This window comes from Motacilla alba, chromosome 1A, assembly GCF_015832195.1.
Source record: "Motacilla alba alba isolate MOTALB_02 chromosome 1A, Motacilla_alba_V1.0_pri, whole genome shotgun sequence".
NCBI classification, from domain to species: domain Eukaryota; kingdom Metazoa; phylum Chordata; class Aves; order Passeriformes; family Motacillidae; genus Motacilla; species Motacilla alba.
Genome location: NC_052031.1, coordinates 44,160,028 through 44,178,968, shown reverse-complemented (window position 1 = coordinate 44,178,968; position 18,941 = coordinate 44,160,028). Strand labels below are relative to the sequence as shown.

Sequence of the window (18,941 nt, the reverse complement as noted above, 5' to 3'; positions counted from 1 at the left end):
CGAAACAGCATGGGGCTCCGAAGACCTCCCACCTGCTAAACCTCAGGCAAACTTCAGGTTTGCGAATTTGATGCCAATAGCATTTGCTACTTTTGCCCCAACTATGGCTCTTGAAGACAAATATGGAGCTCATTAAGACAAATAAAGCCACCAGAGAAGCCCCCTGAAATTTTTATTTGCATACTGCACCAAACCATAATTACTTCAAGTTAAGAATGCCATAACAAAACCCAACAAACACTGAACATGTGCATCTTTGCATCTAGCTAATTACAGGAGAGAAAAGAGAGTATTTCTGAAAAGTCTCTAATAGAAGCTTTTAACACAAGTGTGACATTTCACAGTACAAAATCTGTTTCATTCTGTCACTGACAGAATGAGATTCTTTATGAAACCGTAAGATAGCTAGTTTAGAAATTTAATTCCATGCACAGATGTCACCTCAGATAACTTTCATTCTACTTTTAATGGAAAACATTTGTCTCAGGACTGTGTGCAAGAGGAAACTCTGCCCTCCTCCGACGCATCCTGTGTCATTTCAATACTCTGCTGGAGTATGCAGCAGGACCAACATGTTTTCCATGTTCTTCGGTTATGCCTCTATCTCAAGAAAGCAAGGCTAAAAATTGCTGTTAAGATAATCCCTTAATTCACAGAGGAAGAGGGAGGAAGAAAAAAGTTAATCAAAAATCACTAAAGAGAGATTTTCAGAGGAAATTATGTCCTCCTCAGATAAAGGAGAACTGAGATACAGCAGAACTCTGTGAGAAATGGAAAATTCTAACTTCTCATGTTGCTCAGCATTTTCTTTTGAAGCTCCATTTGAAGCCATCATCCCTACATCATAGAAGAAAAAAAAAATCAAAATTCTAGATTTTGGAAAAGTCTGAAGTGACATTTGCAAGCCATACTAGGAGCATGAAGGAGCTGGGTACAAATTAAAGCAGATCTGAGACAAGCCCAGACTGGAAAGTGGTGCTGCAGAGAAAGAGCAAACAAAGTTTGCTTTGCCTTTCTCAAAGGCAGAAGCCCTGTAGAGAGCAGTGTAGAAACAAAGAGGATCCTGGATCCAGGGGCAGTACAGCTGCACTGTGGTGGTGCTGTGCCTGAGCTAACAAGCTGAAAGAGAGGGTGAAGAAATACACAGCTGAACCTCTAGAACCTTCTGTCTTAGGTGGTCTCTGTGAGGCACTAGGCTGCAACACGAGGACTTTCTCAGTGAGCACCTCCCCACTGCCTTCCACCAAAGGGGCACCTGCACTGCAATGAAACTCATTTCAGCTTTCAGTAATTTCTTAAATTTCTCACATATTTTATTATCTTCCACATTTTGAACATGTTTAACCTGGCTACTGATACTGTTCCTGACCTTTTGTGCCCAATTTGGCACAGAACTGAAAACCAGAATTAGTGTAATCTAAAGAATAAGTAATACTCTCAGAGCCAAAACCAACAATACAGACCAAAGATGATGTTCAGAGGATGAGATACAGAGGAGAGGAAGACCTGTGGATTAGGAAAGGAAGTGGAAAAACAAAAAAAGTGATCACTTACCAGTCGGTGAAGTACGTCATCATTTTTCTTTAACTGTGCAAAAGGAAACCAGCTTCTAAAAAACTCAACTAGTTTTGACAGGATGCCTTGCTGAAAGGAACAGAAATTATTCCAATTTAAAAAAACAAACCAAAAACCAAAGCCAAAGTTAAATAAATAACAACAGACAAATCCTTTACTTCTGCATTTGATTTTCTTGTTAATTCAGACCCAAGTACCTGTAAGGAAGTTTCACTTACTGTGTCTGGCCTAACTTCAGAGTACACTAAGAGAACATCTGCTTCCCGTCAGTTTGCTTGTGAACAGGAGAATAAAACAAAACCTTCAGTAACCCCACCTATTTGGAGCATAATGGATTGTTATGTTGTTTGGTTAAAAATAACTACAGCTAAGATTATATTGATCTCAAGTTGGCAGCTACTGCATTGATATGAAAGACTTTCTCTCTCCTGGAGGATAAAAACCCAAAGGTTAAATGAATGACAGGCTGAAGAGAAGTGAAAGACCAGAACAAGACAACCTCTCCTCAGCAGCCCACTGCAGCTTCAGCACAACTCCAGAGGAGCTGTAAACAGAGACAGGAAGAATGATGGTAAGAGGAGGAAAAGCCCCAAAAACTCCCTGTCCACACCAGTGTGCACCACCAGGTACTTTGTCTCTATGTTGCTTCCCACACAACCTAAATCCACACTTTTGTCTGAGCTGTAAATGTAACTTCTAATAATTCTAATGCCACTAATAGAGGGACTCCCTCTCAGTCCTCACACGTTCTACTCGTGTATCTTCCTAAAACAAGATGCATGACAGATTATAACTGAATAGATGCATGGTTTTGCTTATGTCTGCAGCCATTCAATGAACAAAAAAGCACAGCTTTTGACACACCATTCTATCTACTTTCCTCAGACTGAACTGACAGGAAGTATTTTTCAAAATATTTAGTTATATATATTTCATGAATTCTGAGGCCCTGTTTCAATCTTCAGACTGCTGACATGTAATACAATCAGGTAAAATGTATGTAAAAAAAAAATTAATTCTGAAGTGCCTACATTCTGTGGCGTACTCTTTCAAAATAATCAAAAAAACCCATACAGATTCTAATAGCTCAATGTATAAAAGGTGACAGCTTCTGTTTTCTCCCTTTTGTTTGGGTTTTTTTTCCATTTTTTGTTCCCCTCTTGTTTGTATTTTTCTTGGTTTTCCCCCCAACTACAAGTGGGAAACAGAAGAACAAACGCAAGCAACAGGAGCTCAGAGTTTTGTAGTTAGCCTGTGATCAGCCTGGCAGCCTTCTGAAATGCAGTGTGACCACTGTGGTGCAGCAAGGCAGGGCAGAACAGCCTTAACATCAGGAACCGTCACCCTAAAGCCCTTATGCTTCAACAATTTTTGAAATAACTTATTTATTTTAGTGCCCATTTAAGCTAACTCAAGCTTTTCTTAACAAATGTCTCGTCTTTCAGTGTACAGTCAGATTTTGAGATCTATGCCACAAGGAAGTGTTTTTAGGTCAGTGAAGAGGCAAACCAATAACAGGCATCTCATAATGATAGCTCTTCCCGAAACACTGACATCATTTGTGGCTTAGTAGGAGGAGCTATCCCAGCAATTCACACTTAAGACTATGGAATAAATCCAATTGATTGTATTTTGATGTTGCTCAAGGGCAATGACATAAATCAGAAGAATGTCACTAACTGCAGCACAAGATCATCCTTCAAGTTTCTTGCAGAGCAGTGCAAAAGGAAATTAAATTTTCTAATTACAATTTGTAGAAAAATGAAATTAAATGAACAAAGGTCTTGCTCTGCATTTGAATTTCAGACAGGTATTTCACTGAAAAGTACTTTTCCCTCTGCATTGAAAGCAAGGTACGGAAAGACTAATTCAGTTAATTTAAGAATATGCCTCTTGAATCCTATAATTTTCAACTGCTTAGCCTTTGTAAGTCTTTGGATTTTCATAATGAACATTTAAAGCTACATCAAGGATAGTTTTACACTGCTACCACCTTAATAAACTAGACTGTGGAGTTACTAAAAAAAACCTAGCGTGCTACATAAGGAATCTTTTAGTTTATTCTCCATGGTTTAGTTTAAAAATAAAGATCTGAGCTTGCATAAACACTCAACAGGCAAGTCAGTGCTTGAAAATACAAAACAAGACAACCTACTGTCTTGGGCTGTGACCCAATACACTACAGCAACACATTGAATTATTCATATCCTTGGAATAGTGTCTCACAGTTCGCATTCCCATTGGGAGTGTTACTGGCAAGTAAAACTACTTTCACCAACACACAAGTCAGGTCATGTTGCCAATGCTTCCAGAGTATTCTTACAGCTTTAGACCAACACTCAGTCAAACTCTCTGTAAACTAAATAACAAAGATGCATAACTCCTAACATTTAAAGAATATTAGCATAGTATATGCACATTTTAGGTAAAATAATTTGAATCTAAAAAAAAATAATTCTAAGGACTATTTCTCTTTTGTAGGGAAATTCTTCAGAAGAAAATAATGCTACACACTGAATACCTTGCATTAAGTGGGTGGGAAGCCCTAGACAAAGGCAAAGGACTGGTCCCATCCCACATCAGGTCACCTGTAGAGCTGCTCAGGGCTAGCCCCAGCACAATTCTCAGAAGCCGCCTCCAGCACCAGCTCTGTTCTAATGACAAAATATCATCATACCTAAGGTGGGACAAGGTGTGACAGTATAATCAATTTAAACATTTAGATATGCACAGCAGTCTAGGAAAATGGCTGAGAAAGGAAAGATATAAATGGGAAGTGATAAATTCTGTAAAGATCAAGCAAAATTACCCAAATGAGATTTAATTCCAGAAAACAAGTCTAGGAGCTCTTATGAACAGTGCTTTTGAGTATCAAGTGGTCATGAGACCAGGACTATAGCTGCAGCTTTCTCCAGAGATTGGCACAGCCAGGAACACTGCACCTGCAATTACTATGCTAAACCACATGCTCATAATCCCTCAGATGGGAGCTTGGCATTTCATCAGCCCCTAGCACACAACCTTCAAACACCTTTACAGCTTTTTAATTCACAGTTCATTAAGACCATATTCCAATAAAAAAAAGGGCAAAAAAACACCACCAAAACTACATGTCCTGAGAAGTATTTAAGACATGCTTCAAATTGAACTGGTGCTTCTGCATTTCCTTAGGCCTGAGCCATGCACTCTGCTTGGCAGGACAGCAAGACACAACAGAAATATTTGTATCAGTCACTAGGAACCTCTTTTTCTCCTCAGATTTGTTTTTTAAGTCTCTGAAGATGCCAAAGCAGACCTCTGCCATGCCACATTCTTGCTGCGTGTCACCTGCTTTCTGCTGCACAGGGTTCCCACTTGCCCGAACACAAGAGCAGGAAACAATCTCAACTCAAAGACAAGGCAATACTCCAGCTTTTACATTCTTATTTTAATAAAGTGTTTAAGGCGTTTGGAAACTTGCTTTTCAGAACAGAAGCAAAGTGATATACACATACTGGGAATCACTCAGTGTGGAACAGCATCTGCTTCCTGTAATCATAGTTACATCAAGCCTCAAGGAAGATCATTTTATATTACGGCTGTGGGTAGGTACATATTCAGAAGTCAGAAACCCATTTATTTTCCAGACATTTTATCATTTCAGTAGACTAGGCCAGTGAAGGCCAAGAGAAGGGAAATGGTAACACTGTCATGTAAAACTGAGGAAATTACTGGATAGGAATGCAAATTATTTGTCTGTATGTCATTAAGAAGTTGCAACAAAGCCTCAGATCCTCCTAAATCCAGTCTACTTTTCTAAATGTGTGGCCAGCTGCCTCTCCCTCATTTTCTTTCCTGTTGAGACACCCTACCAAAATGGGACACAGAAATCAAATGACAAAACCAGACTTTCTGACATCAGATTACAAAAGAGAAGCGTTAACTCTTCCCAACTGGTACTGGAATTGCAGCAGGAAGAACCTCTGACAATTTATCACTAAAAATTACACACAGGTTTCTTCCTCATTTCTACTATGTATCCTTGTCTAGACAGAGATGAGACAATGTGAACATCACCTAGTGTTTGCAAGAAATGGACAGCCCATTTTCACACACCCACTCCCTTCAAGTTGCAAGGCAAACCATGAAAAATTACTTCTACATCTGACACAATACTGGAGGAATTGATGCCAACACAATTAAATTAAGTGTAAAATGCTTGAGGGGAAGGGAGGCAAAAAAACCAGAATACCTGAGGTTTTTAAAAGCAGTATATCTTAATACTTTTGAGGTTCTTAACTCCACAGCACTTTTGTATAAAATTCAGTGGAAATTATATACACAAACACAAGATCATATTGATTTTCTGACTGCCACAAAACTCTGCAAAATAATGTAGCTGACAGTCCATGCATTACTTCATAGTAACCAAGAGAGTGTCAAGCAATGAAATGTCATCCCTATTTTTTAATTAACAGTGAACAAATGTTAACATTTAATAAATAAATAAATAAATAAATAAACACTTAATCAAAGTCTTCCAACACTAAGTCAGAATAGGGATCTTCAGTGTAAGCATACCACAAACCAGCCATTAACTTTAAAGACAAATCATATTTTCAGGTGGTTTCTTGAGGATTATGGTGAGTGCCAGCTGACAATTTTGAAAAGCAAAAGTGGTAGACCTAATATTTCCATGAATACTTTTAAAGGTAGCTCAAATTAAAGAAAATGGAGAGCTAAATCCTGATTTAAACTCAGCCTTGCTTTGTGACCAGTGATAGAAGCAATCATTATTAGAAACACAATAGCTATCCACATCAACTATCTCATTCAAATTGGTTACTGCATTTCTACTTCTCAGAAATCCTCTTTCTTAATATGTTTTGTCACAGACAAAGCTATACTTAGCAACTGAATGCCTGGGAAGTGCTGGAAACTATAAATATTCTGTTCTAGAAAATTACAGGTTCTATTCCCAGAATGTCACGCTAAGCTAACATAATAAGATCCACTACATAAGATAATTTTCAACACTCAAAAAATTATTTATCAAAGCTTCTTGCTTCCCCAGATTACGTAAGTGCAAAGAAACACTCCAAACTATTTTGATTAACCACAACTTCAAGATATGATAACGGGTTGAGGTTCACTCTCTGGGGGTTTTTGCCTTTGTGTTTTTAAATACAGGAAGTGATTTCTCTCTGTTCTGATTTCTCCTATTTGTGAAGCAATGCAGTTCTCTTGTGAGAAGATAAATACTCAGCAACAGGAGAGGGCTCACCTTCTGGGCAGCACGCACAGTCTGCTCCCTTTGGCTTTCTGCTGCTGCACATTGCTCTGCCTTCTGTGACACCGAGGAACATACTTCAAAATCTGTGTGTCCCAAGTCCTGCAGATATTGGTACAGTGGGGAATTCTGAAAAGGCAATTACAAAAAGAAAAAGGAGAAATAAAAACAGTGTTAAAAATCATTCTGTGTTTCCCACAAAACACCACTGTGAATTCAGCAACCACACAGCGAGCAATGAATGGATTGAGAAATGGAAAAAAAAAACTAGAAAAAGGCTTCTGCTGTATCCAAAGATGGTACTAGTATTCTGGCTTTAAAAAAAAATCCCACAGCACACAACAAAAAACAACTCAACTTTTTAAAATTGCTGCAAAACGAATGATTTACAGTCCTTAATAAAACAGAAAAAGTATGGAATTCTGATCACCAGAGAATAGTGATATTTAGAATGATCAGATATTTATCTATACAGATCTGTGAAATATCTTCTTGTTATCTGCACCAGGTATCTAGATTTACTTAACTCTTATTTTTCAGTTTACAACTACAAATATGGCAGCATCTAGGACACATTTGATGAAAACAATACCTAGGATAACTCCAGTTCTACTCAGGACATGTAAAGAGACTTCATTTTTAAGAGAAAGTCTCAGCAATCCATCTGATACAGCCCAGTTAGATCTATTTTGACCCCTGAAAATTTTTATTAACTAGAATATGCAAACACTAGCCAACTGTATATAATGAACGCCAACATCTTAATTTAACATGCTATCAACCAAAATACTGTATATAAAAAGTAAAAACCTTTCAGTAAATGATGCACAGTTGTAGAGGCCTGCAGAAATAACTACCTACAGAACACCTACCCCTAATTGTTACACTGACTATCATTAACTTGCTGTGCGAGTTGTGAAGTGGCCCACCTAACTCTGACTATGTACCAACACAGCCAAATCTCAAATGGCTGCTTGCTATGAAATAAAATTTGGAAGCCACCATGCATACCAGCTGAATAAATTAATTTGTTACCTTCAGGAATTTTTCTTAACCCTATCCCCAGAGTGCTATTTTAATCCTTCTTATCTATTTAAGGCATGCAAATTCATAGTTGTGTTTACTCTGTTGCAGTTATTCACAACAGATTCAGCATCTAGTCATTACATGAAACTTAAATATTCATACCAACTCACAGGTACAGACAATCACACTCACCCACAATAACAATGATTGTGCAAAACACTAGGATAGGTTAATGACTCATTTCCTTGTGAGAAATTTCCAGTGTGATGACACAGTCCTATGTTTTCTCCAAGTATCCCTCTTCCACGGTTGAATACTTTTTCAAAATGCAACCAACTCTAATTAAACTGTGCTGTTCTGGACCAGCTGTTTCTCTCTAAGTAGAACATGCTATTTCACCAGAATTCCTTAATTAAAACGGAGGAGAAAACATAATAGACTAGAATACTTGTTCTGTTTAAGACTCTGTGAAATTCACTTAATAACTTCAGGACAAAACTGAGAATATGCATAGATATGCTTAACCTTGTCTTCTTAAAATGGCTTTCATACAGAGCCAGGCTGTGCACTGCCAACACACCTGGAACAACCTGCACACCTCCACACAAGAACTTTTAGGGTAGCATGGAATTTTCCCCATTTAGATGAAGACTAAGACAGAGCAGTGGATGAACAGAGAATGTTTTCTTCAAAAACCATAGTTATAAGGCTTGCTCCAGGAACTTCAAGTAAATCACATCTAGGCTCTTGGCAAACCTGACCATCATCTTGACCATACTTGCACTGCCATTATATGACACGACTGCTCCTCACTTTATTGGCACTCACCAACATGCTGACAGCTGGCAAAATAACCCAAAAATAACAAGGAGTTTTTCTACTCTAATCTCAGGGTGCACCTTTCTTTGGGGTCCACGATGATAATTTTTAAAAGCTGCTCAAGAAAACTGGTCTATTGCTGTTGAGATTTGTTCCATTTCCTCAAAAATGAAGGCAGAATGAGAGGAAGAGACAGACAGAGATGATCCACTGAAAACTGAATTATTTAAAATTTGGAAAGCTATCACTAGTAAGTGCAATACGGCATAGATGTAAGAATGCCCAATTCTTCTGGTTGCCTAGCTACATCACAACCTTCCATCTAACTGTAATCAGTAGATTTTCTACTCTACAGAAACAGTAAAAAATACACCATCTCTCCAAACGTTAATGAAATTTCAGATTTCAGCCCCTAGCTAGGAGGAATAATTTTATTTGTTCTTGTAATTAAGGTAGAATATAGGCATCTTACTAGTTTTACATGAATCCCTCCTGACTTACTCTTAGAAGTTTTACATGGTCTCATAATGGGTAAATTTACACTTTTTTATCCCTGTTCAGAACTGGAAATCAGTTTTCTGACTATTAGCTTAGGAAATCAAAATCAATTAAAATTTAATGTGAATGTTATTCCTTTAATTAGATAAGGGGTCTTATCTTTCAGTTAGGTCTTCTCTTTCAGTTTCAGAAAGTACTCAGGCTACAAAATCTTCCTCTAACAGACTTTTTTGGCTCCACGTGCTTCATCTATTTCATTCTTTCTAAAATATTATTAGGAGAACTTACTCGCATATTGGAAGAATCCCGTATTTTTATAAACTTCAATGACCAAGAACTATGCTGTGACTAAAATTCCTTATGTAAGTAAAACCACCATTGTTCCCTGTTTCTGAATCCATTCAAAGCATGCAAGATGTGGTTAAAGAAAGCAATGAAGAAGAATTGGGCTGAGGCCCTTCTGAAATTAGATTATTAGGAATCTTAGCAAACTAATCACAAAAATCTCCCGTTAAGAGTGAGGTCTCTTGTGTAGCACAGGCAGCTTCACATTTTACTTAGAAAAATCTGAAGATTACACTCCTATTAGAAATACTACAAGATGGCATACATACATTAGTCTATGCTAACATAAACCCACACTATTTATTTATTTATTGTATTTCATTTCCTACTAGCTTGTCACTTGCAAAGCTGTGTGGTCTGTATAACTCATGGTTGTCCATAATCAAGAGGAAAAAATGGAGGATGTCTCCACCAATCTAGAGATAATATCTCCCATGACATGTAAGTAATGTATAGAAAATCCATTAAAGCAATTTTTAAAAGTCAAAGGGTAGATTTTATGTGTGGACATTCATACAGAATTTCCAGTATCATCAAGGAATCAGAAAATTATTTATTATGCTACTACACAATTGCAATGTGATACAATTAAAATATCCTATTTTGTATACTGTGTTTCAGTACAACAGACAGAAGTACTACACTTAATGCTTACAAAGAATGTTTCATCCTCACAAAGCTCTAAAAGCAATTATTAAATCTCATAATGTATCTTATATATCACAAATTATAGCTCTAAGTTTTTAGCTTAGATCCTTACCCAAACCTCTCACTCCTAAAAGCCTTCTTTCCCATAAAAAAGATTGCAGACCTGCACATATTCTTGAACATGCACTTCTAAATGTGAGAAAAGTTACTCGGTTTCAACTCATGCTGTTGTTCATCAGCACTGTCAGCTCAGCTGCTTTCACCTGCAAATATGATAATACCAAAAAAATACACTTCTTGGCTGGGGAAAATAGGAGGCCTCTGCCTTATTTCCTCCCAACTTTTTTTGCCCAGAATTTATACATTCCTTTTTACAACAGTCCAAGACTAAAAAGGAAAAAAAAAAGTGCAACAGCTTTTACATTTCTGCATGTGATAAAAATGCTACACTTTGATTTCAGGATACACCACAAAGTTAATCCTTGCAAGCAGTAATAGGTGGTAATAAAAAAAAAAAATTAGACCCGTGAAAAAGCCTTTACATTAGAGTGTAAGGTAAATGGACAGCAAGTTTGTTTCACTGGATGGCACAAGGAAGGAATTTTAAATACAAAATCTCATCTTCCTATTAATACAGCATACTATTCTAGAGGAATCTATTCCAAGTACTTTTGAATTTTTACTTTTAACCACTCTCAACTTAGATAATGACTAGAATCATTAGTATTACTCCCATTTGACAGTCAGGTTTGTTTATTTCTAGTTGTCTCTGGCAGAATGACATAGTAATGAATAATGTAAAAAGTAGAGAGGAAATTTTAAAAAAATAATTAAGCTTATTATATTACCATCCTACTATCAGTTACTGATAGGAAATATTATCTAAAGTAAGTGATACCAAAACAAGGTTTTTCAGCAATATGCTCTATTTATTTCTAAAGTTTCCTCCAAACTGCTACTGCTTCTTATAAGTCACTTTCTGAGACACAGGAGGCAGGGATTACATTTAGGGCCAGTGCATTTTTAAAAATTATGTCTAAAATGAGTGCTGGAAATGAAACAGTTCCAGAATAGACAGAAGACTAAAAGCCATTCTTCTTTGGTGTACTTTATACAGATTATATATGAAAAAACTTGTTAAGAAGTGAAGCAAGATAGTCAGAAACAGCTGATGTACTTAGCAGGAACATAGTTTTTTGAAAGTTTGAAGAATCAGAGTTTTCTATAGACTCAGCAGAGACCAACAAAAAAACCACTTATCTTTTCATGACTTTTCTAATTCGCTACAGTAATACTGCAAAGTCATTCAGCTGTAACCATTTGCAGTACACTATAGGTTTATCTCAGCTCCCGTTAACAGAATCAAGAACGAAAATCCTTTCCTCTTCATTCACAATTCCATGAGCATATTTATTTTAGAGCCATACCACTAAAAATTATTTCACTCACAAACATATGTTTAATTACAATTCTCATTTTTTCATTGCTGAAACTGGTTAAGACTCATTCTAAACCCAAGATATATTTTGCAGGATTAAAGAACAGTCCACTAAATGACTCTGGGTCTTAAACACTTTCTCAATGCTTATTTTAATAGAGCACTGACCTGGGTTAGGAAAAAACTAAACTGAAAAAACTAAAACTAAATCATCTAAACTGAAGACTAAGCATTGTGTTTGCAGTTATAAGACAGTAAACATTTTAAAAAAATCAAAATCAAGGCAAACACTAAAATATAATCAAACATAACATTGCCATGTGATGGAATGGCTGTATTAAGAGAAAATTCCCTAGCCTCAGAAAACAGGTTGCCCTTGACAGATAAATACTCAAATACTTACATCTATTACAGCCTTGCAAGCACAGATACCACACTTAAATATTTGAGGCATTTTGTGTGTATTCTGAGAAATACCTTTGCAAGCAATATCAGAGTCTAAGACACTGTTAGCTTTTATAGCCTTGTTACAATAGCAGCTGGAAATCAAAACCACACCCAATTATTTTTGCTGATGCATCATGAAGTAAATGACTCAGGATTTCTCCAATAAATACAGGGGCTTCCCTCACTCATGTTCTTCACTATGACACAATTTGCCACTTAGTAGCTAATTAAACATTAACCTTATAAGTAGCATTTAATGACATTGGACAAATACTTAGAGATCTCCCCTTAAAATACGGATGTTGTTCAAAGCTGAGGTTTCCAATATGTCAAAAACACTGGGAGCTTAAGCTACCTCCAAAATAACTACAATTATGAATTATCAGTTTAAAACCCCAAAAGATTAAACATTTCTTTATGAATGACAGCAAAGGCTAAGGTATGCTGAACAGGTGGCTGAACTCAGAACAAATTACCAGTATTGAAATCTTCCCCTCTCTCTAAACAGATCTGAGAAAGTTGAGCTAACACTCACAGACAGCGCGATCTTTGTCTCCTGGAAGAGCGCATTCCATTTTTCTCTTTGGTACTGCTCCCATGCACCTGACAGAATGCCGCCCACCTCCCCGTTTCTTTCTGCTTGTCCCTCCAGGATGATCCGAGATGAGGATGAGAAGAAGCTGTCAGTGTAACTGCACCTGTGTCCCTGCACAGAGGCATTTTCCTCCCAGCATCAGCAGATGCACTTTGAAACTTCCCAGGATCATGCGATTTCTCCTGACTAATGTGGCTTTCTAACTGGGAGGAGGGAGAAGAAGATGACAGATTGCTAAAGGCTTTTAAAAAGATGCTGCTTGAAAGAATTATTGCACATTGATCTCATATTCAGCCATTAATAAGACTTTCCAAGCAACGGTGTTTAAAAGCCTTGGTCATATTCTCCTGGCTGGTAACCACCTCCTCCTGAGCGCCGACTGACAAAGAGCCAGGCGCTGCTGACACGGCTAGTATCAGACAATGACTTCAAGGCAGCCAGAGAGTCATTTAGATTTCCTATTCTGCTTTCACTGCCACAGCAGCAGCACAGACCTTGGTTTCTCCAGCACTACTGTATCATCTGCTTTACAAGCAGGCTCTGAGAACTACTTTAAAGCCATTAATCTATTACTGTTCCCAGACATTTTTTGATGCACAAGATCTTGGCCAGTGGCAGGACTCAACATGGGGGGCTGTGGCATGGGGCTGGGTCAGGGGAGCTTGGGTTGGATATCAGGAGAGATTTTTTTCACCTTGGGGGTGGCTGAGTACTGGAGCAGGCTCCTCAGGAAGTGGGCCATGGCATCAGGCCTGTCTGAGTTCGGGAAGCATTTGGAAAGTGCTCTCAGGACTGTGATGTGATTATTGGGGTGTCTTGCATGGGGCCTGGAGTTGGGCTCGATGACCCAGCTGGGTCCCTTCCAACTCAGCATATTCTGTGATTCCATGATGTGTACCTATTTTGCATGGACTCATGTGTCCTCAGGAGTTTGGGAAGTTTTACAGCTTGTGTATATTTCTGTATCACTGTGTCTCTGACATGAGAATTCACTGTCCTTTGCATTGTACAGCAGGTGGCTGCACATTACTGCCATCGTGGAAAAGCATTAGAAAAAAAACCCATTACATACTAGACAAAGCACTGAAATTCACTGAGAGCTCTGCACTGTTTACCAATTCAAAAGTGGACCTGCAAATGGAGGTGAAAAGCTGAGCAGGTCCTTTCTGACAGAGATGAAAAATACTGGAAAAACTGCAAGTAAAAGCAGTAAACGTTACTTTCCCCAAAGGACAAGGTAACAAGCCAGCCAGCTCTGCACCTGGAGTTTTGGGTGGGAAGTCACTCGTCATGCCCGTTATCAGACTAGGCTGATGATACAGCAAGGCTGCTTTGCTTTGTACCAGTCACTAACTCACAGATTTACTCCTTCATTTACATTCAAAACTCAATTAATTAAACTAACGCATCCAACTGAATAGTGAAATATTTCTGATACATTTTTGAAACCTCTTTAAAACATTAGCTCCAAATAATCAACTTATCTACCACAGATCATGTCAATTCGTACTCCTAATGACAATACACTGTGCAAACATCTTTATTGAAGAGAAAGGCATTCAAGAAACAAAAGGCAGTCACATTATGAAGATTAAAAGAAAACTATAATGAGCAATTCTTTCTATTCCAGTGTCTCAAGAAAGCTGATTCATGACTTGAAGTTGTAAGAGGAGTACTGCAGTATTAACCCTTGGTACATGACTCCGGAGCAACTAATACAGAGGAGGATTAAAAAAAACAGACCTCAAAATTTACTCTGAATCATCTTGTACTTTAATCGTAAAATTTTCTGTTAAAAATAGTAACAGCAATATAGGTCTACACACTATATGGTCCATATAATATTTTATCTCTTCTGATATCCAGAAATGCTTGATGAGTTGACGTGGCCTCTGCAACAACCAGAATGTTCTTCACATAGTTTTAAGCTTGTGCTTTATTTTCTCTGCCCCCAGTTGTGTGATGAAAAGGAGCACAGCCTGTCCTCCCCTTCAACTTAGCAAACTGCTGAGAAGGGAAATATATGAAACAGTCCATCGGTCACCAGCCCAAGTGCCTGTACAGCACACTGCAACCCTCAGCAGAGCCATCTCCCAGGCTGCATTCACATGGTCAGTGTCACCTGCCATATACCAGGGGGTGCAGCTTCAGAACACTGATGTTCTAATTTATGCAGCCAAGCGGTGAGATGGAACAAGGAAACAGTCTGATAGGACGAAAACTAAGATGGATTTTTTTTTTTTTCCTTAGCCAAGTTAGTTTGTCTAATCAGTCTCCTGAGCCATTGTGCAGCATCACCCACAAATCCAGGTGCCAGCATAAGGAAGAGGATGTGAATTAACTGCAAAAGAGGAGTCTCTTCTGCCAACAGCCCACACTTCAAGCAGACAAAGCACAGTCCCAACACCAGCTCACTAGAATGACAAGAGACTGTGGCTTTGACAGAGCCGTGTATTTAGAACTGGCTTTATTGTATGCATATGTAAAAAATAAGAGAACTACGTCTTTAGTTCACCCAATATTCAGTGAGAAAAATCCTGCTAACAGAGCATTACTGACAGCACTGTTGAAGGTGTGTGAATGCTGGTTTTCAGCTTCTTTATCCTAATGCGTGTTTGAGACATTATTTTTAAGAATACAGCATTACAAGTCTGATGCTTGACAAAAAAACCCATTATTTTGCAAGTCCTATAGTTTTCAGGTTTTTGAATTAAAGTGACTTAAAATTCTCATCACAACAAGAGTTTCTGAGGTTAGATTCCTTGTGGTTTTTATTTAATTTTTTAAACAAAATTATTTTATAACAGTTTATTTAGGTAAAAAAACATTTGTGAAAACATGTGACTGAGTGTTTTGATAAAAGCTCAACCTTTTAAACGTATGGTTTACAAGGGTTCGGATAAGGACTTGAACATTTAGTGATGCATGAATATTCTAAGAAATAACATATTTTAGACATGTGTTACTACTGTAAGCATGTAGAGAACGTATCAGCTAAAGGCTGTTCTGTATACAGTGTATTGTGCTGGGAAATGGTGCTGCTTCTTCTTAGACTCTCTTTCCAATCTTACAGAAATCTATGGATCAGAACATTACATGCAAGCATCCTCCCTGCCCCTCAGCACCAAGCAGCATCTTGGTTTGATGCCTAAATAAGCAGTGATTTATATGGTATTGTCCAGTCTGGGACTTCTACTGGGCCAAACAATCCCAAATTTAAAAGTTTGGACTTAAAGTAATGATCAGAGCCTCTAGATCTAGAATAAAACATTGGATTCCACAGTGATACAACCATCATGACACACAGCCAGCTAGTCTTTAACATGTATTTCTACTAGTACTGAAATAGCAAATGAATAGAAATATTAAGTAAATAATATGGATAGAACTGGTTGTAGGAATGCCACAAGAGTCATTAATTAATTAAAACAATGTCTCAAGTGAGAAAAATATTTCTTTCCTAATTAAAAATTTTAAAATTTGAGATTTTATGCCAATGAAATTAATTCAGTATTGCACAATTGTACATGTACATAATTCTGACATAAAGCCTTGTATTTCAAACACTACGTATGCAAAAGCCCTTAAAAATCAAAGCTGGTGGCAGTTTGATATTGCGTGTGTCAAAATAATATATTTGTGCAGTCTGAGTAACTTTCTTCTAAATACACAGAACTAAACCAGAAAATAACAGAAGTCACCTACAACCCCTCTACCAGAACTGCTCTGACACAGTAAGGATCACTTTCTGGGATTTCAACAATGGTCTGGGTGAAACTGAAGGAAGGAGCATCTCACGCATGAGGCGAGCCTGAGAGAGCTGGGCCTGGTGAGCCTGGAGAAACCTCAGGGTGGGTCTCACATCCAAAGAAAGAGTGCAAAGAGGAGAGAAATGGACACTTTCCAGTGGTGCCCAGTAACAGGACCAGAGGCAATGGGCACAAACTGAAACACATGAGGTTCCCTTTGAACATCAAGAATTTTTTTTGGTGTGAGAGTGACTGAGTATTGGCACTGGTTGCCCAGAGAGATGATGAGATCTCTCTCTATCCTTGAAGATGACCATCTGACCATGGCCCTGGGCCACTGATTCTACATGACCGTACTTGACCTCCAAAGGTCCCTTTCAATGTCAAACATTCTGTGGTTCTGTGAGCACAGCTTGAACATCTATCCAAAGGTAAAAAAAAAAAAAAAAACAAACCAAAAAAAACCAAGCTTGCACAAACTCATTAAAATATAGGACAAATTACACAGCTGAAAAGAGAAATTGGAAGCTGAAAATGCAGCATTTGGATCACCTTCATCCCCGTGTTCTGAAAGAATGGGCACAGTAGATAAAAAATGCAGGAGAAAGGATTTTAATAAACCTATAAACTCAAAAGCAGAAAAAATCCAAGCATAGTGCCTATATTTAAAAGGAGAAAAAGCAATCAAGAATATGTCAGGTCTACGAATTTGATCAAAAGCCAGCATGCTACTGAGAATAATTATTCTTTCTTGCAAAATTCAAAGACAAAGAAGAAAACAAATTATCATCAAAGAAGATATCACACTGATTCACCAGAGGTAGATTGTACCAAACTTACTGGACACCTTTTTTTTTAAAAGACAGCTAATTTTTACAGATAAAGGAAATGCAGGAAGTTTATGTCAACTTTTTACACTATTCTGTATGGTTATGGACTTTTGATACTGTGCCATATCAGTTAGGATAAAAAAGATGGAAAGGAACCAAGTATGTTGATGGCAGAGGTAACAGCAGTCTGCACTGAATGGAAAGCCACTGGATCAGAAGGTTACTAATGGAGTCCATAAAGAATGAGTCTTCGGTCAAAGCTTTTGCATTTTTAAAAGCTTTGATATTTTCCATAATTAAACTTATATAAAAAACCTTGCTAATGACATTTCCTGATAAGACCAAGCAGCATCATATATGCAGGAAAGAACTGAAACATAATAGAAGAAGAATGGGAAGACCTTAAATAAGTATTGATAATGGCATGCAATTTAATAACAGACAACAGCAAGACCTTACACAGAGGGACTAATAAAAACAAACTCTCCAATGATGTGGAAGCTGTTGGTAAAATCAAGGACACATACAAGCAGTTACCCTATCATATTCTATCTGAGTCAAACTCTATTGCCAGCAACCAGCACCAGGACAAGAGGGCACAGCCTCAAGCTGCACCAGGGGAGGTTCAGGTTGGACACCAGGAGAAATTCCTTAACAGAAAGAGCACTTAAGCATTACTGCCCAGGAAGGTGGAGGAGTCACTATCCCTGGAGGTGTTCAAGAAACAACTGGCCCGTGGTCTTAGTTGGTAAGGTGGTGATCAGTCAAAGGTTGGACTTGATCTCAGAGGTCTTTTCCAACCTAAATGTTTCTGTGATTCTGTAAATTCTAGAGACAGATAAGAACTATCTAATGGAAAATATTAGCTGATGGGCAAGTAGGTATGAAGTGGCCATGAATAAATTTCCAGTCAGAAATTAGGTGGCAGTAATAAATCATCAAAATCCTGAGACAGTCCCTCCACTGGCATAATTATGCAGAAATTTAGCTAGTTTGAACAAGAAGCTTATTTTATTTATACATTAAACAATTAGAAATAAAACAAGAAGGAGATCCACTTCCACACAACAATAAAAAAACCTAACACAATTCCACTCTCATACAGAGAGACAAAATGCTGAAAATTTGCAGAGGATTCCAAGATACACTATAACTGCAGCACGATGGTTTTCCAGGTTTTGGATAAAAACTCATCTTAAGCAACTTAACATCAATTTGTTATCTCATGATCTCCCTTAATGAATTTAGACAGACACTAATAAAGAACACCATTTATTGTTCCCCCATTGTTTAGTACAATCTGCTCTACACTGCCACGATTTTTAATTTGTCATGCTGCTGGGTAGATAAGCCCAGGCCCAACATATCAGGGGCACCTCTCTGTTTCTTGAGTTCTGTTCCTCCCCACTGTGTTTGTAGCATTTTAATTAGAAGAGCAACTGCTTGTAACAAATGCAAGAACTGAAGTGCTGGGACTAATGAGTCAGTGAATAAAAACTGCTGGCTGCTGCAGGAATTAATTTATAAATTGGATAGAATATGGCAGCATTTAGTGGACAGAGTAACTGCCCATCATTCACTAATGTTCAATCATGATGATCTGCAGTGGCATTTGAACTTGATGGAAAACACTGCTCTCCCAAAGGAGGAATGCAGTGTTTGTGCTTCCTTGCCTTCAAAGATAAAAGAATGTAAAAGATAC

At 37.8% G+C, this 18,941-nt stretch overlaps 1 protein-coding gene across 5 annotated transcripts in view; it reads right to left on the bottom strand.

The window, feature by feature from the left end:
* The window catches only part of VEZT (vezatin, adherens junctions transmembrane protein), a 58,384-nt gene that overhangs the window by 37,132 nt on the left and 2,311 nt on the right, over positions 1-18,941 (bottom strand). For all 5 annotated transcript variants that reach the window (XR_005258862.1, XM_038153178.1, XM_038153177.1 and 2 more), the window contains exons 2-3: positions 6,839-6,973; positions 1,555-1,644 (exon numbers count right to left, since the gene is read on the bottom strand). Coding sequence is in view for 4 of the 5 variants with exons in the window: in XM_038153178.1 (XP_038009106.1) it covers positions 1,555-1,644; positions 6,839-6,973 (225 nt within the window). In the remaining variant the exon portion in view is untranslated. The remainder of the gene's footprint in view (positions 1-1,554; positions 1,645-6,838; positions 6,974-18,941) is intronic.